Below are 24268 nucleotides of genomic sequence, written 5' to 3'. Positions count from 1 at the left end.
GTGCTCTGGAGGTGTCTGGAAAGGACCAATTCTTCGAAGGCCAATTTCTACTGAACCTCGGAGGCTGGACCTGTAAGAAATCCTTGACTGTTTGGACAGATTTTGCTTTTTCTTCCACCTTAACACTTGCTGTGCAGGGGAGCCAAACAAACTTTGTTTCTCCATGGGAGCATCTAGGAGCTTTGACTTTACATGGTCTGGTAAGGATTGCTCTTTTAACCATGCATGCCTTCTGATCACTGTACCAGTCATAGCTGATCTAAAGGAAGCCTCCAGTGCATCATAGCCGCATTTTAAGGAATGATTACTGACCTGCTGAGTGTTATGTACCAAATCCTGAAGGGACTTACGGTCTATAGGTTCAGGAGAGGACAGTTTTTTATTTAGCTGATCTAACAAAAATTCCTGATACTGAATCATGTGGAATTGACAGTTTAAGGCCCTAGCCGAAAGAGTAGCAGAAGTATAAACTTTTTTACCCCATCTCTCTAATGCTCTAGATTCTGTTTCAGAGGGGAGGGGGTTTTTGACAGAGGCAGCTGCTACAGTTTTGGGGCCCTGTGAAATAGTTTCAGGATCTGCAATAGGAGCCTTATACAAGTGATAGTGTGTGTCCGGGACCCTGTAGTATCTGTCAGGCTTAGCAGGGGCCGGGGGAAGTGAGTCAGGGGCAGTACAAGCATCATTAAATGCATCATCCACAACTGGTAGTACTGGAGGAATGGCTAAAGGCCTATGCTGTGGTAAATGTAAAAAGATCCTTAGTCTTTTCCTAGAATCTGAAAAATCCTGGCCCTGCCATTGAAATTGCTCTCTCATAGCATGCAAGGTTTCTCCAAAGGAAAATTCCTCAGGAGGAGAGGCAGAAGGAATGGAGTCTTCTGCATCAGAGTCCTCATATGGAGAATAAGGGCCTTCTGGAGGATTTGAGTTTTCTGAATCATCCGAGGAATAATCTGTTGAAACTGGCTCAGGGGGCTCTGCTCTAGGCCTCTTCTCTGGAGGGGGGTGAGAGGCCCTGTCAGGGTGAGGTTGGGATCCCCTGATCAAAGAAATGAGATCCTCTGCCAGGCTGAGCATTTGGGAACTAGAGGTAGGCCTGTGTGAGGGGGTTTTAGCAGGCAAGGCCTTAGAAGATTTAGCTGCTTTAGCCCTAGAAAAAGCCTTGATAGACATAGATGCAGGGGGCCTAGCAGCTCCACGTGCAGGAGTAGATATGTCTAAAGGAATAGTATCTGATAAATCCTGAGAACCTGCAACAGCAGGTGGAATTTCAGTAGCAGATTCAGCCATGCTGTGTGAGGGCTCGGTTGTAGGAGGCATGCTTTCGGCCGAAGGAAGAACCGCGGACTCGGTTTCAGCTGAAACCGAGACACTCGCGGTTGGCTTAACCGTGGTTTCGGCTGAAACCGCGGACCGCGAGTGTCGGTCCTTTTCCTTACGCTTTTTAGCTAATTGAGAAGTCGGAGTCTCCGACGGCATGTTGTAAGCAAAAGCGGGGCCGAAAAACTCCTCTGCAAACTCCGACCGACGTCTAAGTGTCCGTCGGTTGAAGGAAGCACAGGCTAGACAAGCTGCTACGTCGTGGACCGGGCCTAAGCAAGGAAGGCAGTAAGAGTGGAAATCCTTATGAGGTATTTGTTTCCCACAAGTTAAACAGTTATTTACTTTTTCTGACATCGGCTGAGGCAAGAAAGAGTCCCCAACGGGGTACTTAGCTTTTTTAGAAGTCTTCGGTAGTAGTAATCGCTGGTTCTGACCGACCGGCACTTGCAAACAGCTTCTGCTTCGGGCACCGCGCGGCAAGAAAGACTGAGGAAAATGGCGTCGGCTGATGCCTTTATACCCAATTGACAGCAGCTATGACGTCGGGTGAAGTGCGACATCAGCCGAGGCCAGACCCAGACTTTGGAATCCGGCCGACCGAAGGGCTGCCTGAGGCAGGACAACCCATATGTTAGGACTGCAGATGCATCCTTGAAGGACATAAATGAGGTTTTTATTTTCCTCAGAAATTACTGTGAATTGCTATAACTGAAATTTCCAGAAATGTCACATATCTCTCCAGTGCTGTCAGCAATGGATAATGCGTTGGTCACAGTCTGATTCCCAGGCAGCCAGTCTACTGCACCCACAAAAGCAGATAAAAAATGTAGAACGTTCATCAGTCTCAAGTTTTTATAAACCCATCCCAGACCTGACTGCTGCTATAGCTTTAGTTAATCCAGCTGATGACAAAACATCTGGTTAATGCTAATCTTCCTTCTTCTGACATGGATGGTAAAGCTGTCAAGTTTCAGAAAATAAGTGCATGATTCTGCAACTTTTATTTTTAAAATTGTAAACTGTCAGGTTCATATATGTTCATGTTTATTCTGACTAATAGTGAAAATACGAGGAATCTGTAATTTCCTTTTGTAAGGTAAAATCTGTTTTGTGTGGTTTAGTTTCTTCCAATTCTCATGTTATTACTCGTTTAAGGTGTGTTTATGACCCTGTATATACTGTATCCAGGGCTGTTGACACGAGTGCTGTTGTGAGGAGGTTTGCCTGGCTGCATTCAGAACCTCTCAGAAGATGTAAACAAGATTTGGAATTGTCCTTAGGAAGATATTTAGTTTTTGGACCCTCAGTTTCAGAGGCTGTATCAATAAATCTGAATGGCAAGAAACAAAATAGTCCCAGACGACTGCTGGTAAGCACCCAATTAAAAAGTAACGGCAGGACGGTAACAAAAAAACAAAACAACCAAAACGCAGATCCCCCCAAACAAAGGACAGTAAAAATAAAACAGAATGACTATTTAAAGGAACTTGTACACCCCCCGACCATGGCAGTCCCTTATCTATTCCAGATCATCTGAATCACCATTTCTCTCTTTGGCAACAGATCGTTTTAGACACACTGGCTATGAAGGTGATCCAGCTAGGATACAGATGACAGTGGGAAGAAATTCCTCCATTCCAGGGGAATTCCTCCTTATCCACCAAACCAAACCCTTCTGCTCCCTACTGTTCTAGCGCATGATGTCTCAGGGTAAGAGAACCAACTGCTTCTTCCCTGTTATGAAAAGGATTTTATTCAAGAATGTTTTTAGTGCCAAAGAAAGAAAATGACTGGAGACCAGTTCTGGATCCTTTTTTCCTAAATCACTTTGAGATAGTGTCCAAGTTCAAAATGCTTTCACTTCACAAACTGTTACCTCTTCTTCACTTGAGCTTTTTAGTAACTCTAGACTTAAAAGATGTACATCATCACATTCCTATTCATCCAAATTTCAGGCATTTCTTAAGGCTGTGTATATATGGATCACAACATCACTTCTCTGCCTTACCCACTGTAAACACTCTTGGAGCAGTGGGCAGGATAGAGGGCATCCACATTTTTCCATATTTAGATGACTTGCTTTTCTTTGCAGAATCTTTTTCAAAGTGTCAGGAGTCTGTCACTTGGCTGAGAAATCTCCTACAAAGGACGGGATTCCAAGTTAACATTGAAGAATGTTTTTTGACTCCTTCACACAGGTTGTCTTTCTGGGGTGTCTGCTAAATATCTGAGTACAAAGAGTATCTTCCACAAAAAAAAGATGTATATTTAGAACTATTTCAGCAGTTTTCCACTGAAGACTTGGGTCCCTGCAAGACAATATCCCAGGATTCTGGGTCAAAGGGCATCCATGATTCTCATGACACTCTTGCAAGACTCCACTTGAGAAAGGTACAATGGTTCCTGAAATCTCCTTGGTCCCAGCACCAACATCCACTATCTTTTCAAATTCCAGTTCTGAGATTTGTGAAAACAGAAAATCACGTGGGTAAGGCAACAAATATTCCTGAATCCACATTTCCCCTTCTCCCGTCCTGCTCCAAAGCAGTCGGTTAAAACAGATGCTTCGGACTGTGCTTGGGGAGTGGTATCAAGGGGTACAAAAGTGCAGGATCTCTGGGACAAGACAGACCTAAGAACAAACAAAATAGATGCTAGCTCTTATCAAGGCTCTCAACTCTCTGAATCATCTTTGGCCCCCAGGACCTCTTCAAGTAGTTATAGGCAGTACCACAGTGATGCAGTACATAAAAAGGCAAGGGGGAAGAAAGTACAGTTGTGTACCTACCATAAATGTAGATGTTCGTGTGTAGTCACTGTTGCAGTCATTACACTTGGGTTATCCTGCTGGCAGGCTACCCGCAGTCAGCCTGAATTCCAAAGTCCTGGTCTGGCGTCGGTTGCTGTCGCCTCTTCCCTGATGTCAGTGCGCCAGGGGTATATAAGATGCAGCAGACACCATTTTCTTCAGTTTTTCTTGCTCCAGATGTCAGGTGCCCCCAACAAGGTAGGCAATACATGATGTTTATAAAAACATACAGTAAAATAAAAACAATACCTTCATCTACAAGCAAATACACCACATAGTTTGTATAGGATAGAGAAGTATAGATAAGTCCCAGCAAAGAAAGGGGGATTGAGGGTGGGTAACCTGGACTGCAACAGTGAATACACTCGAACATCTACATTTATGGTAGGTACACAACTGTACTATGTTCATCGTGTTTCACTGTTGCAGTCATTACACTTGGGTTGAATCCCAAAGCTGAGGTAGGGCGGCTGGGTCTAAATAGGACTAGGAGTGGCTATGAGGCCCTGCAGAACTGCAGTGGCAAAGCCCGCTCTGGATTTAGAGTAAAAAGGTAAGTGATAATGCTTGGTAAAAGTGTGCACTGAACTCAAAGTTGCAGCCTCCAAAATTTCCTTGGTTGGTACTCCTCTGAGAAAGGCTGCTGAAGTGGCTGCTGCCCTGGTAGAATGTGGCCTAATATTCTTAGGCACGGACTTGCCATGCTGTGCATTGCAGAAACGAATGCAGTGTCCTATCCATTTTGAAATAGTCTGCTTTGAGATTGTAGCATATGCTGCAGGATCACAAGGAAAGGCAAACAGTTGCTCAGTTTTTCTGAAAGCTTTTGTTTTGTCCAAGTAGAAGCGTAGCTGCCTGTGTATGTCCAAAGAGTGCAGAAGTCTCTCCCCTTTATTCTGGGGATTTGGATAAAATGTTGGCAAATGAATGGTTTGGTTAAGAGCCACAGTGGATACTACCTTTGGCATACATGTTGGGTTTGTCCTTAGAGAAACCCTGTCCGGATGAAAAATGATAAACGGTTCCACTGCCATTAATGCCTGTAACTCTGAGACTCTTCTTGCAGAAGTTATTGCTAGGAGCAGAGCAGTTTTCCACAATAAGAATTTTATGTCAGCTGTATTGGCTGGCTCAAAAGGAGGCAGTGTGAGTTTTTCCAAGACAAAGTTGAGGTCCCATGTAGGTATCGGCACTCTCCGTGGGGGTCTTATGTTTTTTGCCCCTCTGAGGTACTGTCTTAACAGTGGATGTGAGAAAATAGGAGGTTCCGTATTGTAATGAGCTGAAATGGCAGAGGCATGGATATTAATTGATGAGAAAGATAGGCCTTTGTCCAACATCTCAGTTAGGTATTGCAAAATCTAAGGAATATTTGGAACAAGTGGTTCAAGTCCTTGTGCCTGGTTCCAAGCACAGAATCTCTTCCATTTTTCTGCATAAGATTTCCCAGTGCTGGGCCTCCTGGCTTCCAAAATGACATCCATAACAGCTTTAGAGAGAGATGTGTTCTGAGTGGCTATATTATTTGCCATGCAGCCAGATTTAAGGTTCTGAGTTGGCTGTGCAGGATCTGTTTGTTTTGTTGAGTCAGAAGATGAGGTATTTGAGGTAAAGTCCAGGCTGGGCCTTGAGACAAGCTCTTTAGGATTGGGTACCAGTGCTGGCGTGGCTAGTCTGGGTCAATCAGAATAATTTTTGGCTTCTCTTGTCTGACTTTTAGGAGTACTTTGGGAAGGAGAGGCAGTGGTGGAAAGGCATAAACTGTTAGGGTTTTCCAGCTGAATGGTAGAGCATCCACTTTCCATGCTTGTGAGTGATAAGTCCTTGTGCAGAATCTCTGTCGGTGGCAGTTGTGAGGGGAGGCAAAAAGATCTATGTCTGGTCATCCCCATTTCCTTGTTATCATGCTGAAGACCTGTGGATCTAGTTTCCACTCGTGAGGGTCCATGAGGTTTCTGCTTAGTTCGTCTGCCAGAGTATTTTTCTTTCCTGGCAGGAATTGTGCCTGCAGATGTACTTGATAGGTCAGTGCTGTGTTCCACAAAGTCATGGCTTGCCTGCAGAGCGGGTAGGAATGTGTGCCCCCTTGCTTGTTTATGTACCACATAACTGTAGTATTGTCCGTCTTTAGCAATAGTTGTCCTGGATGTAATAGATCCTTGAAGGCTGTCAGGGCATTCTGTACAGCTAGCATCTCTTTTTGATTGATATGAAGCTGCATTTGTTCCGCGGGCCACGTGCCCTGAATACATTTTCCTGCCATGTGTGCCCCCCCAGGCATAATCCGATGCATCTGTTGTTAGTGTTTGCCTGGCTGTGGTTAAAGTGAAAGGCTGTCCCTTGTTGTGGTGAGAGGCCAGTGCCCACCATCGAAACTCCTAGTGCAGGCAGGGGATAAGAGTTATTATTGTTTCCAGGCTGTGGCAATGTTGAGTCCAAACACTTTTTAGGTACCATTGTAGCTTCCTCATATGCAGTCTTGCATATGGAATTAGCTGGATGCAGGATGCCATGAAGCCCAAAGCCTGCAGAATTTTTCTTGCAGGTAGCTGGGGCTTTGTTGCCATCATCTGAAAGTAATGAGTCAGTTGCCTTTGCTTGTCTGACGTGAGATAAGCCATCTGAGCAGTTGTATTCAAGCTTGCACCCAGGAATATTATCTCTTGAGAGGGCACTAGTTTTGATTTCTTTTCGTTTACTGTGTACCCTAGGCAAATTAGTAATCTCTTTACAAATGCCAGATGCTTTAGAAGAATGTCCTTGCTCTCTGCTTGAATAAGGCAGTCGTCCAAGTAGGGATATATTTGAATTCCTTTTTGTCTGCAAAGAGCAATTACTGGTGCCAGGCATTTTGTGAAGACCCTGGGCGCAGTAGATAAGCCAAAGGGCAGTGCAGAGAATTGGTAATGCATTGAACTAGCTATAAATCTGAGGTATCTTCTGCAAGTTTGATTGGGACATGCAGGTATGCCTCTTTGAGGTCCAAAGTAACTAGCCAAGCCTTCTTGCCCAGCATGGGCAGAAGTTGCTGCAGTGTCAACATTTTGAATTTTGGAACGTCCAGGAAAGTATTTAGTGTAGACAGGTCCAGTATTGGTCTCCAAGCGTTGTCCTTTCTGGGTACCAAGAAAATTCTTGAGTAAAATCCTTGCCCCTGCTCTTCCTGTGGTACTTTTTGAATAGCCCTCATGTCCATGAGAGCAGAAATTTGTTTTTGTGCCTCTGCCCATTGACTGTGTGGCAGGTCTGGCATACCTTTTGGCCTTGGTAGGGTGTGAAAGTGGAACCTGTAACCCTGAGAAACAATATTCAGTACCCATTTGTCCTGGGCGATCGTGTGCCAATTTTGTGAGAAAAGTGCTAGTTTTCCCCCAAGGGTGCTCCAAAAGGTAAGTGCTTGGCATAGGTAGAGGAAAGTCATTGGGACTGTTTCCTATAAGGTTATGATTTGTCTTCTCCGCCTTTGGGGGCTGAAGCACCCCACTGTTTAGGTCTGTATGAGCCTTGGGGCTGAGATATGCCTCTTGGGCATCTGTATCTGCCTCTCTGTGGCCTGTCTGACACTGGAAAGGACCAATTTTTGAAGGGCAGTTCCTGCTAAATCTGGGTGGCTGAACTTGTAAGAAATCCTTTACTGTCTGCATTGATTTTGCTTTATCCACCATTTTCTTTAACACCTCTTCTGCCTTAACACCAAACAAAGTATCATGCTGTAATGGAGCATCCAATAATTTTGCTTTAACATGTTCAGGTAAACTTTGTTCTTTTAACCAAGCATGCCTTCGAATGACAGAACCTGTAACTGCGGCTCTGCAAGAAGCCTCTAATGAATCAAAACCACATTGCAAAATAGAAGTTATGTTCTTACCATAACGTTCCATGTTAGTTGTCTTCTTCTCGCCTTCTTCTTGCTGGATGGGTTCGGAGCCGACCTCGGCCCGACTGCCACTCTAAAAGCTCGAGAGTTGGTTCCACCGGCTCGAGGCTCCCCTTATATCCCACAATGCTAGGCGAGAGTTACCTCAGATCTCGTTTGTAAGCTAACCCCAGCTTATAATAGTAATAGAACAACTCTAAAAGAGTCCACCTCTAACAACAGGGAGAAGAAAGGTGACCTACATACTGATTCAGGAAATATGCAAACAGCATATGCCTAAGAAAAGAGGTGGTAGAAAGAGAGGTCACAATCACAACTCCTCTAGGTCTGTCCAGGCCAGGGGGAAGGAGGGTGGGGCGAAGAAGAAGGCGAGAAGAAGACAACTAACATGGAACGTTATGGTAAGAACATAACTTCTATATGTTAAGTTGTCTATCTCGCCTTCATTCTTGCTGGATGGGACCGCGTCCCTAGCACCTTGTCCCGGGTGGCCTAACGGAACAGACTCCTGAGAACAGTGGAACCAAAGTTAGCTCTATGCCTAGAAGCTAAATCCAACTTATAATGAGAAATGAAAGTGTGAGGAGTAGCCCAAGTAGCCGCTGCACAAATGGTGTCAATAGGCAGTCTGTCTTGGAAGGCTAAAGAAGTAGCCAAAGCTCTGGTAGAATGGGCCTTAGGTTTATTAGGCAGCTTTTGGTGTCTAATCTCATAAACAAGGGTAATCAGAGATGTAAGCCATCTAGATAATGATACCTTTGAAACTGAAAGTCCTTTTCTGCTTTCTGCATAGGAGATAAACAGTTGGTCAGATTTTCTGAATTGTTTTGTTCTATCCAAATAGTATCTCAACTGACGATGAACACCTAGCCAGTGTAATTTTTGTTCAGACCTATTGGAATATTCTGGAAAAAAGACAGGGAGGTCAATGCTTTGATTTAGATTTGACGTCGAGACTACCTTAGGCAAGAAGGACGGGTTGGTTCGTAAGGATACCCTGTCCTTATGGAACAATAGATAAGGAGGTCGACAGCTGAGTGCATGAAGTTCTGAGACTCTTCTAGCTGAAGTAATAGCTACCAGAAAGAGAGTCTTCCATGAGAACTAAATTTAGGTCCCAAGGAGAAGGAGGATTTCTTATAGGAGGTCTGAGAAGAAAAACTCCTTTCAAAAAGGCTTTGCAAAGCTTGTGGGACATTAAGGCAGACTCAGAAATACCTACATGAAAGTTAGAGATAGCTGCCAATTGAACTTTAAGAGTAGAAGGGGATGAACCTGCATGGAAGAGTTCAGCTAGAAATTCAAGGACTATTTGGATGGAAGCAGTGAAAGGATCTATGTCCCTTCCTTGAGCCCAATATGTGAAACGTTTCCACTTACTCAAATAAATCTTCCTAGTGGAAGATTTATGGGAAGCTATCAAAATATCTCGAACAGAGCGAGATAATTGAGGAAGCCTGGCTAATGTTGGAACTGGAGGAACCAAGCAGTGAGGTTCAGAGAGGGGAGGGAGCGATGTAACTGACCCGATTGATGGATCAAAAGGTCTGGAACTAGGTCCAGATGCCAAGGTCGCTCCAGTAGAAATTGATGTAGAAAGGGGAACCACACTTGTCGAGGCCAGTAAGGAGCAATGAGGATCAACGAGGCCTTCTGAGCGATAGCTTTCTGTATCACCTGAGAGATTAGTGGGAAGGGAGGAAATGCATACAGAAGTCCCCGGGGCCAAACTTGGACTAGAGCGCCTCTGCTGGGTTGGCCTGGTAAAGGGAATAGAGTGAAATAATGTCTGCACTTGCTGTTTTGGGGAGTAGCAAAAAGATCGCAGCAAGGCTGACCCCACTTGAGAAAAATCTCTCTCACAACAGAGTCTTTCAGAGACCACTCGTGAGGCATGAGGATAGCTCTGCTCAATTTGTCCGCTATTTGATTGGACTTCCCGGGGATGTGCGTTGCTATCAGAAAACGCTGAGAAGAAATCGCCCATTGCCACAATCTGAGAGCTTCGACACAGGGGTAGGACCTGGTTCCGCCTTGTTTGTTGATGTACCACACTACAGACATATTGTCTGTCTGGATTGCAATCGCTCCCAAGGGAGAGAGTCTTGAAGGGCTTGCAACGCTAAAAGCACTGCTCTCATCTCCAGAACATTTATGTGCAAGTGGCATTCGTCTGGTTGCCATGTGCCCTGGACCGTCCTGCCCTGATAATGCCCCCCCACCCGATCAGGGAGGCGTCCGTTGTCAAAGTAGCAACCGGAGGGGGGGGTAACAAATGGTCTTCCCAACCAGAGCTGAGGGGAAGACATCCACCACATGAGATGATTTCTGCACGTCTGCGTGATCATAATGGTGTGGGACATTGGAAGTTGCTGGTATGACCATTGTGTAAAGAGCATCCATTGAAGGATTCTCATGTGGAATCTGGCTAATGGAAGCAGAGGTATGGCAGCCGCCATAATTCCCAACACTTTCAGAACTAACCTGGCTTTGATTCTGTTGTTGTTGAAAAGGAGTGAGACCAGTCTGTGTATGTCTGTTATTCTCTGATCTGTTAGCCTCAGACATGTTTACTGTGTCTAGATTTGCCTATGAAGGTAATAGTACGACAAGGCGACAAAACAGACTTTTCGCAATTTATTGAAATGCCTAACTTTTGACAAATGTGAAAGGTGTAATCCCTGGCCATCAGAAGGAGATGCTTGGTGGGGGCTGTGAGGAGCCAGTCGTCCAAATATGGAAACACCTGGAATCCTTGTCGTCTCAGGTGAGAAGCTACCACTGCCATGCATTTGGTAAACACCCGGGGGGCAGTGGTGAGACCAAAGGGCAGGGCCCTGAATTGAAAATGACTGGTTCCCAGCCTGAAGCGGAGGAATCTTCTGGAGCGTCTGTTCATTTTTATGTGATAGTACGCATCCTGAAGGTCTATAGAGCACATCCAGTTTCCTTTTCCCAATAGGGGAAGGATGGACTACAGCGTGACCATCCGAAATCTTGTTTTCTTGACTGATCTGTTCAAGATACTGAGATCCAAAATTGGTCTCCAGTCCCCTGTTTTCTTTGGAACTAAAAAGAACCTTGAGTAGATTCCGGATCCTTGCTGGTCTGCTGGAACTGGCTGAATTGCTCTTTTTGCAAGCAGTTTTGAAATTTCCAAAACCGCTAGATCCCTTTGCGCGGGTGGAACATCTGGAAGGGATTTTTTTTATTGTTTCGGAATGCGAAGAAAGGGGATGGAATAGCCTTCGGAAATGATAGACTGTACCCATTTGTCTTGAGTCAGGGATAGCCAGGCTTTTGGGTACAGTGACAACCTTCCCCCGACTGCCTCTGAAGGTGGGCAGCCGGGCAACACCTCAGGGATGCTGAAAGGGCTTATCAGAGAAGGCTTCTCGATTGCCCTGGTTCTGCGGAGCCCCCCTGCCTCGAGGGGCGTCTACCATTGTTATTCCCGCCTCTGCCTCTGGCGGGGTAACGACTTTGTGCGTCAGGCGAAGTCCCTTGATTTTGTTTACGGAACCACATTTTCCCACTTTTCTGGCCTTTGGGGTAAGGCCTAGAAGGAGCAGAAAAACAGACTCCGACGGCAGAAAGAGTCTTGCCATCAGTCTCGCACCTAGTCAAGGTTTCTTTCACTTGAGGACCAAAGAGAGATGATCCATCAAACGGGGAGTTAGTGAAAGACGCCTTGAAAGGGTCCGAAAATTGCATAGCCGCATCCAGGCATGCCTACGTATGGCCACTCCTGTCCCTGCGGCCCTACTGCTCCATCAGCCGCATAAGAAAGGAGGCATGGAGGAGTTGGCTATGGAGTTAAGGGTAGCCAGCTGAGTGTTCATTTTATCTTGAAAACCCACAGCTGTAGGATCCTTCAACATGTCACTCGCTTCTTTAATCAAGTCTCTTTGAAGGCAGTGAAATGGCACAGGTAGTTCAGCTAACGATAGTAAATGTCGCTGACGAAAACATCCGCTTCCGCACCTGTCCATGGACCTAGATTCCTTGTTAGGTGGATGGACAGGTACTGAAGGATCAGCTAGTTCCTTCTTGGTGGCAGCAGCTACCACCATAGCATCCACAGAAACTCCTTTTGTCAAGAACTGCTTGTCTGCTGGTGCCGTTATGAATTTGGAGGGTCTCCTGGGAGTGGGATCTACTGAATCAGGAGCCGCCCATGCCTTTTAGCAACCACCTGCATGAGGGGGTCAAGGGGGACACCCAGGAGGTGGAAGGGCGAGAGCCAAACGCCTCAAGATATAATGGATTCATCCTCCGAAGGGTTAAGGGCTGGCCAATTTCCCTCTGCTTCAGGATCTCTAGAATGTCTGCAAAAGAGACATCTTCAGAAGGGGAACGGGGGGAACCCTCGGAATCATCTAAATCTGTATCAGATGTGATTGACTCAGGTGAGTCATTGTGTTTCCTCTTACACTTCCTCTTCCGAGGGGGCTCTTCTGCCAAATCAGGAGAGGCCTCGGAAGAGGATGAGATCCCACAGGGGTTCCTGAGGAGCTGGGTCTCTGCGGTCCGGGATGAGGGAGTGAGTCGACTTGACCTGAGGCACCGTGGGGAGGGCGGACGGCGCCGACTGTGGAGTAGAGCCAGGCTCTAACACACTCCGCATGACCTCGAAAGCACCCCTGTCAGGCAAAGCCAGAGGTCCCCGCTCCGAGAAGCTGAGAACCCCCCTTGGCACCGACAGTGATGGCTCCGAGGCGATGTCGGAGCCGAACTCACCAGCGCCAAGCTCCGAGAGGAAGAGCGGGGTCGGACAAGGGTCCGATGCCACTCACCCCCTCGGAGCCGATGATGGAAGTCCGGCGCCGAGATTCTTCTAAGGAAGAAATCGGAGCCGACGATGGAGCCGAAGACAATTGTATCGGCTCCGACGCTACCACAGTCTCGGTTCCGAGGCGACCCGGCTCCGAGCTCAACGGAGTCGGAAGAGGAATATATTGATGGACAAGGGCAGGCATCGACTGATGAGTCGGGCTCTGAAGCATCTGGGCTAGTGCCTCGGACTTGAGAAGTCGACTCACTACCCTCTGAAGGTCATGATCCGATAGCCTCGATGACCTAGAGGAATGAGATTTATGGCTCCGTTCAGACAGCAGGGGAGATCCTGGAGCCGAATGAACGGAGCCAAGGGACGGTGACCTGGACCTCTTCCTCGATGTCGGTTCAAGATCTGGACGGAGCCGACACGGAACTCACAACCTCGGCTCCAGCCGAGCCGAGGGAACCACAGAAACTGTGGACTGAGACTCATCGGCTCCAGCCGGAGCCGATGTAGGCGGAGGTTTAGAAGCCTTAGGTCTCGGCTCAGATGCTGGAGCCGAGGACCTAGAAGCCTTAGAGGGCTTCCCAGAGACAGAAAGGGAATCCTCCGGCTTAAGAAGACCCCTCAGGATCAACTTATTTTTTCTTTCCTGCAGGACCCTGGGGCTGAAGCCGTGGCATACAGCACAGGAGTCCTGCAGGTGCAAAGGCCCCAGGCAATAGACACAAGAAGTGTGACCGTCTGTCAGAGACATTTTCTGACAGCACGCATCACACTTCTTGAAGCCTGAGACCTTTGTGTCTTTAGACATCCTAAACAAAAGTGTAATCACACACACTCAACAAACACACTGATTACACTAAACTACTTTTAAAACTCAAAAAAATAAACAATTAACTAAAGTTTACCAAGAGTAAGACACACACACAACTAGGGGATGGAGAAAGGCCAGAAGGCCCGAGAGAGAACTTTAAAAGTTCTTTAGAAAAAAATTGGGATTTTCGGAAAAAGGGGCAGAAAAACCCACTACTCTAAGGGAAATATATTTAAATTCAAAAATATAGGGTTTTAAGTGATCTAATTTTACCAAAATTACACTTACCAACAAGCCGGTAGAAAAACCAACACCTCGATGCTGTAGCGGCAAACGAGATCTGGAGGTAACTCTCGCCTAGCATTCTGGGATACAAGGGGAGCCTCGAGCCGGTGGAACCAACTCTCGAGCTTTTAGAGTGGCCGAGTCGGAGCCGAGGTCGGCTCCGAACCCATCCAGCAAGAATGAAGGCGAGATAGACAACTTAACATGTATGCTTTCCCACTTGTTCAGCTGCATGCAATACATCCTGCATTTCCTTATTTTCAGGACATTCTGAGCTTGTAAACATTTTCTGTTTTAGCAAAGACATTAGGTATTGTTGATATTTAAGCATGTGAAACTGGCAGTTTAAAGCCCTTACAGCTAAAGTAGCAGAGGTGTAAACTTTTTTCCCCCATCTGTCCAGTGCTCTAGAATCCCTATCAGAGGGAACACGGTTTTTTGCAGTGGAAGCCTTGACCCCTTTGGGACCCTGAGAAATTGTTTCTGGGTCAGCAGTAGGGTTTTTATAAAGATATTTATGAGAATCTGGGACCCTGTAGTACCTATCTGGCTTGACTGGTGCAGGGGGTAAAGAATCAGGAGACAAACTGGATTCAGAAAAAAACATCATCAACAATATCTAGTACAGGGGTAATAGCAAGGGGCCTGTGCTGAGGCAGTAAAAGAAAGTCTCTGAGCCTTTTCTTGGATTCTGAATAATCCTGGCTCTCACAATGGAAATGCTCCATCATGGTGTGCAAGGTTTCTCCAAAAGAGTAATCCTCAGGAGGAGAGGCTGAAGGGATAGATTATTCAGCGTCAGTGTCCTCATAGGGAGGAAGAGAATATCCCTGTTCTGAAGAGGAATCAGAGGAAATAGAAACCTGGTCAGAGGAGTCATAATCAGTGTCTTGCCTAGGCCTTTTATCAGGAGGGGGATGGGAACCCCTGATCAAAGTAATTAGGTCCTCGGCCATTTTAAGCATCAGTTTCTTTGGCATGGATGACTGTCCAGGAGAATGCTGTACTTGTTTCTTTGTCTTTAATGGTGTCTTAGACTTTGCCTTGGCTGCTGAAGTGGTCTTCATAGTAAGCTGTGTAGGTCTGAAAACACCCTCAGAAGCCGATGCCTGCTCAGGGAATAGTTTCCATAGGCCCAATACCTTGAGTTTCCAGAGGCCTAGTTGTCTCCATGTGGGAGTCGGAGGTGGCCTGTGGCTCTCAGGTAGTGGGTGTCAGGGTCAGCAGCGCCTCACTGAGAACCAGCGACCGGCCTAGAAGAGGCTTCGTCGTCGGTTTTGGACCTCGGATGCCTGTCCTTTTCTTTGTCTTTGCATTTTTATGAACTCCGGTCATCGGTTGTTCCGATGGCATTATATAGTTAAACCTTCGGCCAAAGTAATGTAAAGCAAAAAAAAAACAACTCTTAATAGTGCGTTGGTTGAATCTAGCACAAAACCGACAACTAGCAACGTCGTGGTCAGGGCCTAGGCAAGGAATACAGTAAAAGTGAAAATCCTTATGAGGTATTTGCTTCCCACAAGAAATACAATTGTTAACTTTTACTGACATCGGTCTGGAGCAAGAAAAAGTTTCCCCAACGGGGTACTTAGCTTTATTGAAGACTTCGGATCTGAAATTCAATTTCGAAAATCTCAGGAGTCGGCCGACCGGCACTTGCTTACTGCTTTTGCATCGGGCACCGCGTGGCAAGAAAGACTGAAGAAAATGTTGTCAGCTGCATCTTATATACCCCTGGCGCACTGACATCAGGGAAGAGGTGACAGCAACCGATGCTGGACCAGGACTTTGGAATTCAGGCAGACTGCGGGTAGCCTGCCAGCAGGATAACCCAAGTGTAATGACTGCAACAGTGAAACACAATGAACATCCTTATCTTACCCTCTATATACACTAGCCAAGACAGCATGGAATATAGCTTTACAGTACAATCTCACTCTCCAGGCATCTCACGTTCCATCAGAGCAAAACTGTGTGGCATACAAGCTAAGCATGACAAAGGCACAACTACAGTAATGAAAACTATTTTGGGGGGGGGGGGGGGTTGTCCAAGATTTGATCCACCACCTATAGGAAGTTCCTCAGTCAGACCTTTTGCCTCCTCTCTGAACAAAACTAGCAAAATTCTAGATCATGATTCCATGCAAGAAAGCCTGAAAAACGTATGCTTTTTCCTTTCCTTGGTCAGGAACATTTCTGTATGCTTTTCAACTCATTCCACTAATATATATGACACTTATGAAGATTTAGAAAGAATCCCCTAGGATCATTATGGTGACTCACTTCAGGCACACGCAGCCATGGTTCTACCTTCTCTTGAAAATTCCAGGGACAACTACCACAAGCTTCCTCACAGACTGGATCTACTCACACAAAAACAGTGGTGTTTTGATAAATCCTGACCCCAAACTACAACTTGCTGCCTGAATGATACCATTTAGGCACTTACTTACAGAGGATGTGCAGTGGGTACCAATGGTGGCAATAAAGCTTGCTACTAGAAAATCATATATAAGCAAATGAAAAAGGTTTTCTAGTTGATGCCAACAAAATTATTAGCATTAATTCAGGGCTAGTGTTTTTCTGGTTTTGCAATATTTGTGTGTGTGTTACTTTCCTATAGCCGGTCAAGGTTAATCTGTCAGCCATTTCAGCATGTCTGCATATGTAGCCCCCTCTTTTAATGCATTCTCATATCAAAATGCTTTTGGAAGGGGTGCTACACAAGACACCTCCAAGAAAACCAGTGCCAATTCCTTACCTTAATTTTATGTTAGAGAAACAAGCACTCACTCTGTCTATACTTCTCAACTGTACAGATTTTAGCCTCATATTTTTGGTCCATTTTTTATAAAATTGTGGTTTTCTGGCAAATCATTGGTAAATCATTAAAGAGTGATGTCAGAAATAATGACAGTCATTTGAATTTCAGAATTCATATCCTTCAGAAAATGCATCCTAAGAAAAACCTGTTATTCTATGAACTTTTTAAGTTTGTAAGAGCAATATTTAAAAATTGTCCCTATTTTTTGGGCCTTTGCCTCCTCCCCATTATTTATGGCTTTGTCCAGATTTCTTGCTCTAAGAGGTTTAGAGGTAAGGCTCCATCTGAATCAGCTTATCTGGCTGACTTGAGGCCCTTAACAAGGAAAACAGTTCTACTGACTTATCTGAGCTCTGCAAGAAGAGTATCAGAATTTGACAGTTGGTCTGGTAGATTTCTTTGATAAGGTCACCAAAGCAATGGATGAGGGCAAAATGGTTCACACTGCCTACCTTGATCTGACCAAGGCATTTGACACAGTACCGCACTTGGGAATTGTTGATAAACGCAAGAGGTTAGGTGCAAACCCTTATGTCACCTGGTGGATAGCCAACTGGCTCATAGACAGGACCAAGGAAGTTAGAATTGGGAAGTCCACCTCTACAAAGAGGCCAGTTGCAAGTGGAGCCCCTCAGGGATTGGTCATGGGACTGCTCATTTTTGGCACTTACTTCTCTGAAGTCAGGGCCAATGGCAATGGCTTCTGGCTGACTAAATTTACAGAAGATTGCAAATTAGAAGTTGTCACTGAATCCCGGACGAAAACAAATGTTCTCCAGAATGGGTTGACACAAACAATTGGTGTCAGAGCTATGGACTAAAACTACATGCCAAGAAATGCATAGTAGTATCCTTTGAGAAATCATCCACCCCTTGTAACTGTATCATATTGACAATACACACCTTAAAGATGTCACAGTAGTAAGGGACATTACGGGACTTAGGGAGACGCACACAGTAATCTAGCCTTTTTCCATCACGTGTCTACAGTAGTGAGGAAATCACTCTATGTTATGCAACTTATAAATAGAGGTATGGCATCTTGGTCCAAGGAAATTACTGTTCCACTGTATTCAGCATTCATCAGACCTATCATTGAGTACAAGTCCTGGTTGATATGAACCTAACTGACTATATCCAACAATTGGATGTCCTACGCAGACCGCCTCAAGGCCCTATCCCTGTATTCTGTCTCCTACAGGCTGCTGACAGGAGATCTATGCCTGGCATACAGGGCATGATCAGATCCCACTCTGATGGACCTCCTGCATATCCGCAAAACAAGCAGCACCAGAATTACTTATTCTAAAGATTAAACCTTGTCTGTGGTATAAATAGGAACCTGCTGGAGAGACAGGTATGTAACTCAGAGACTACCCCCTCTTCTGGAACAGGTTCCCCATCCATGTGAAGCAGAGTTCCTCCCTAACCCAATTCCAGTGTAACTTGGACAATTGGATGAGGCATGGGAAATTCATCCCTGGTTTGGCAATAGTGTCTCTAATGGTCATAGGCTGTCTGTAAAGGTTAATCTCACAAGCCCTTGCTTGTAAATGCTTCATCTCCCAAGCCCCTGCTTACACTTACCAAGGCTTTCAGAAGTTATCAGAGATTTGATATGCATGGCTAGGCTTACACAGGCCCTTGTGGTCGTTAGCCTAGTAAAGACCTTTAAACCTTATCTCATCAGGGTTTCATTGTGAACTACTCCATCTTTTATTCCTAAATTGGTATCAGAATTTACTTTAAGCTGAACTATCTCTCTGTGTCCTTTTCTGAACCCAAATATGTTAGATGTCCACAAAAATTTTGGTAATATCTTGACAAAGCAAAAACTTTCAAAACATCTGATCAGTTGTTTATTTCTTATGAAGGTTAGAAGAAGGGACAACCTGTGTCAAAGTAGACCACTTCCAAGTGCTTGCTTGAAGCTGTTACCCCGACCACAACTAAACTATTCCGGGCAGGGTCAGGGCACACTCCCCTAGGGCCTTGGCTTCATTTATGGCTTTTTGTAAAGACATGGATTTTACTAGCAATGCGAACTGGATTACTTTTTTTCAGGACCCATTCTCTAGAGGCTACTGGACCCTTCCTCTTTCATCTCCCAGATGTTCTAAATTATGGTAACCTACCCATTATAGGTTAGGCTACAGCAACAATGATCAATATGATGAACATAGTACAGTTATGTAAATAAACTTACCATAACAGCAGATATTCAAATGATCAGTGTTGCAGTAGCTGCTGCCTCACTCTATCCCCCTTGCTTTTCGGTGTGTTCTTTTTATGCTAGGTTATGGCATGTTTTTTTTTTTTTCCTAGCAATGCCCTCTCAGGGCTTAGCCTTCCTCTTTCAATTGGCATGAAGGGCTTACTGCCCAGACCTATTAACTCTGTTCGAACTTAATAACAGTTTGGGTGTGTGGAAGGTGCCCTGAAGCTTTGAAAGTTTACTGCCTGTTATATCCTAATCAGGGCATAACCCATATATAGCTTAGGCTACTGCAAAAGCGGTCATTCAAATATCTACTATTTCAATAAGTTTACTTACACAACGGTACTTTATCTTACATTAGATGCAACTGACAAATACTAGTAAATATATGTCTGCAAGTCTTAACAGGCCGGGGAAAAAAAGATACCCAAATGAACTAAAAGGTACAAGACACACTTATTTGAAAGAAAATGTCATGAAATTGACATTAGTGTAGCTAAATAACACAGTTGGAGAAGACTCATGGTGTCATACTGGGAGACAGAGATAATACTGGGAATATAATTTAGTTATTTGTCAACAGCACTCCTCAATGAAAGTCTGCAAAACGCCTTCCAGGAACTAGGAAATTTTCTGCTAAAAATGTAGGTAACTATGACTTCTGTACAGACACTAAGATTAAGTGAATTTAACATAGAACACTCCAAATCCTCAACTGTCATTCCTATGCATATGTCCCCGTACTGCTTCTATATCTCATTTTACATTTGTTGTCAGAATATTCAATGTAAACTAATAACGTGTCTGCATTTTACAAATTATCAGAATTTATAACAGAAGAGTGTACAGACAACTCAATAACTTTTACCCTACAGGCCACCATGTCATTTCTGTAACAGTTTTATGACAAGACTATGGACTATTTTTTTTCTCTCAAGTGACTGCTGAACAATGCTAATTGAAAGATCATCAGTCAAGACTTTACTTCAACATGCATTTATCTTAAAATTCCTTCATATGTTGCTAAACCCGTCATTAATATAATACCCCTGTTCCTAGCAGTTCTGAAGATGTATCAACAGCTGCAATTTGACTTTCAAACTTTCAATAAAATATATGTTTTTTTAGTGCAACTGTCAATCAATCCAATGACACTGGGGAAAAGTGGGCAACCCAGTTCTGAAGATGTACTTTTAACATCTGCAGTTTTGAAGTGACAGCCTTTCAGTAGAATCATTTTTAGTACAATAGTCAATCAGTTAGATGATACTGGGAGAACAAACACCAATGATTCCAGTGCATACTTCTCAACCATACTGAATTGCTTGGTATTTACCGTTTTTGAGAGCTAAATAATGGGGTGCCACGAATTCATGAGTGGCCCCCTTTAATTCCCGATTTTTCTTTATAGGGTTTTTTTTGTACAAATAGTTGTGGCTAGGTTACTATCAAAGTACTGAATGACACATGCCTGTAATTAAATATCGCATCCATTTGAAAGTCTACATTCACTTTTTGGAATGCTGAGAATACTGCTGATAAAAAATATCAAACCGACACTGAATTTCGACCTTATAACTGCCGAAATACTGCCTGCGGTATATTTAAAACATGATTACACGCAATCTCGACGTACACAGAACTTTTGTACTATGCATAAGCACCAAGAAAACATGCCATTGACTGTATTACTATCTGCAGCAATCACTCTGCCATTAATAAGAGGGATTCAGCTAAATCAGAGCACTAGGCGAATAGAGATTATTATTTAATAGTAAACCTTGTGGCTGTCATCACGCATTAGCTTCCTGACTGCCAGCCAATCGGAGACACTAGGACTGCATTTACAATATATTAGCAGGCTGCCGCACTAATCTTTGAATCTGCTGGTCTGGTAACTTGGAAATTTTTTGGAATGTAACTGTATATACAGCAGGTCAGGCAGCAGCGAGCAAGCAGGCAGGTGCAGACTTAGTGTTACAGTTTAAGTTTAACTTCTCATCTCAATTCTGCCAAGTGACCAAGCCAAACCCAAGTTGCCCAACTTACTTCTGCGGACTGCAATACAGAATCAGGTCCACACTCTCAGTCCCACGATGGTGGCTCGAGTTCAATCTCTCCGGTTTCAGGTAAGTAAAAAAAAAAAAAAAAAACGCTATGCCTTAAACTGTTAATGCATAATGGAAAGTCTGCGTGTGAAGAAAACAGTAACAGACATTTATATATGTATTCTGTAAAGTGGCTGGCCGGACTGTTGCTTATCGCAACGGAATAACTGGGTAGTGTTTAACATTGTTGCCCTTGCCGTAAACACGCTGTTAAATAAATTAATACAACAGTGGATTTCTTAGCTGCATAAATCCATTTCCACATTACTGCTGTAATTTACAGCTATTTTAGCCACTTCCTAATTAATAGATAAAATGGATTTCTTGAAACACTTCCACCGATAACTGCAAAGCACACACTGTAAACTTACTTCAGAGTAAAGAAAATCTACTACACATCCCTGACTTCAGTTTCAGGCCAGATTCGCCAGCCTTCCACAATAATTGGGAAACCTTAAGTGTGCTGTCACATTTTGCTGGAAAGGAGCCATTAAATAAGTGTGTCCTTTAAGCTGGAAGTGTGTGCATACATTTAAGTTGAAACTATGCTGGAAACAGGCTGTTCAGTGCTTTTTACATGGGGTCGAGTAACTTCAGCTTTTCTTCTTTAAAAACAAATGTTTTTCTTCCGGTCCATGGTATGCATTGAATTCAAGTAAGTGTGCTGAGCCTGTTACATTTTAAGTTGAAAGGGGCCGTTAAACTGAAACTGCTGTTTAAGTGTGCTGTTACATTTTAGCTTAAAGGGGCCGTTAAGCTGAAACTGCTGTGCTGGGAAAGGGGGGCTGTTAAGCTGAAACTGGTGTGTGTGTGTGTGTGTGTGTGTGTGTGTGTGTGTGTGTGTGTGTGTGTGTGTGTGTGTGTGTGTGGGAAAGGGGCTGTTTAGCTGAAACTGGTGTGTGTGTGTGTGTGTGTGTGTGTGTGTGTGTGTGTGCTTGTGTAAAACAGGTAATTTATTCCTAAAGGACAACAGGCACTTTTTATTTGTAGATGAAACAATGAAATATAAATTTGTTTGTGAGCAGCAACCTCTTCATTAGTTACACATCTCTTTAATGTTGAATTATTTAGATGAATTTTACTCCTGCAGAGATTGTGCATATTTATTGATACTGGTGGATTGTAGACGTCTGAGTAGACTTTTGTGATGGAAATGTTCTGAATTGGGCAGTTTTGTCATTATTGGTTCATGCATTTTGTTTCATTGCTTACTGGAAAAAAATGCTCAAAACAATAAATTTAAAATGCACTCTTAAACAAGCGTGCTGTATTATACAAGGAATATAATCTAATACAGTCAGGAAGGTGTCACAAAACTGAAAATACTGAACTAAAACACAAGGTTCACCTGCTGAGAAATCCAGTCCTTTAATAAGTAATACAAAAATAAGACATGAGCGCTTTCGTCTGCATAAATACAAACTTCATCAGATAAAGTCCCACTAAAACTTGGCAAATTTATATAAAAGTTAACCAATGAAAATTTTACATTAATAATTCAATCAATCAATGCATTTGGAAATGTAAACATACTGATTTTAAAAGGACAAGAACCTGTTATTTTGTTATAGGTAGGTATGCATACATTTCAAAACAAAATTCAAAACAAACCTAACCAGGTTATAATACACCTTTTTAAAAACTATTATAAGAATATGTTATAAAAAATATAAAATTAAAAAGTGGTCTAAATAAAATCATTATATGTGTAGTTAATATAAGTAACTGGTTTGTCTAATTTTTTCATTTTATAGGTTTGAAAGTAAATCTGCCCATCTTCAAAGTAGATTTGCCTTTCCTACTAAAATGGCTTTGATATTAATATATTCGTTTAAACCTGGAAAAATATTAGATTTTAAATTTTAACAGTCAGGAAGGTGTATCAAAGAACATTTGTGTGTTTCATATGCAAGGGGCCTATGATTTGAAAAAAGACCAAAGATAATCTTTACCTGCGACTGGCCAAATGCATTTTCTTTGGATGTGGGTTTCAATGCTGTTTCAATGAATGTGAGTTTCAAGGGCAGAGAAGTTTGAATGCCAAGTCTATTTTCATTGTGAGACTGTACTACTTTGTTTAGCAGATGTCTTAGTGTGCGTTATAAAATGTAAAATAAAATCCAAATAATCATTGTAGAAGTAAAGCAGTGTGCACATTACAGTGCTTATGGTAAATGGGGCGAAATAGCAAAGTAATGGGACATTGGAATGGCTGCAGGCCGGGGGATTCTGGGGCCATATTTTGGTTGTCTGTTCTTCAGTTTGCATTTCAAAAAGTTGATATCCCACAATTCCATCGTAGTGGGCGGGGATGCATAATTATGTATGCAAAGGTTATGTTAATCAGCATACAGATTTGCACCTATTTTTTATCAGGCTTTGTCCAGATTTTTAATATTTCCAGGTTGAGAGTTAAGTTCCAGTGACAAGTTATGATTCTGCTACACCCTGGAAAGCCCCAGATTTGAGTCCTTGCATCATCTGCATAACATGTGATTAAAAAAAAAATAGCCAGGCTAAATGTCTTTGATTACCATAAAAATCATCTAAGTTTGTCTTGTAACCCTCATGTTATTATCAAAAGATAAAATACCTTCAAATCATCAGGGACTTGCATCTTCCTTGCCTTTTTGATGACTGGTCGTGGTTTAAGCTCTTCTTCTGTAAATCTGTGCTTATGAGATTCAAATATCTCCCGACTAGTTGTAGTGGACAATGGTAGGTCTGAAAGGCTATCATCAAAGTTCACAAGCACTTCATCTTTCTCTGAGTCCTTTGGGCTTGAAGTACTTTGAGAGTCCGGTGAACTTAGTCCTATAGGAAAAAAAAATACACTTAGCGTACCTTTTGCCTCTTGCAGCTACAAGAAAATGATGCAGAATTAGACATTACATTATGAAGATTGGCTGATTCTCAGACTACCTGTGGCAATCAGACAAAGCATACTAACATATACCCAATAACAGACAGAGTAAGATGGTCAATCAAATCTGCAGACATTCTACATATTCCAAAAAATGTCAACATTTGTTAGTTGCCTAGGATATAAAACTGTCAAAAGTATGTCAGCTGATGTCATTTTACCAACCTTCCTTACAAGCTCACATGTTCAAATGTGTCTGCCCTTCCAACCCCCCCCCCCAAAAAAATGCAGACAAATGTTACTCATTTAATAATACTACTAACTACACAAACCCTTCAAGCCATCATAGCTCACTTAGAAG

The 24268-nt window shown here is 43.5% G+C and overlaps 1 protein-coding gene across 1 annotated transcript in view; it reads right to left on the bottom strand.

Moving 5' to 3' along the window:
* LOC122809742 (hepatic leukemia factor-like) overlaps positions 1-24268 on the bottom strand; it is a 328254-nt gene that overhangs the window by 30831 nt on the left and 273155 nt on the right. Inside the window, exon 3 of the mRNA XM_044081459.1 lies at positions 23638-23858. Coding sequence (XP_043937394.1) covers positions 23638-23858 — 221 coding nt within the window. The remainder of the gene's footprint in view (positions 1-23637; positions 23859-24268) is intronic.

Source organism: Protopterus annectens, chromosome 1.part1 (genome assembly GCF_019279795.1).
Source record: "Protopterus annectens isolate FY-2018-M chromosome 1.part1, PAN1.0, whole genome shotgun sequence".
Lineage (NCBI taxonomy): Eukaryota > Metazoa > Chordata > Ceratodontiformes > Protopteridae > Protopterus > Protopterus annectens.
The sequence above is the reverse complement of the archived record's forward strand: the minus strand, read 5'-3'. Positions and strand labels throughout refer to the sequence as shown.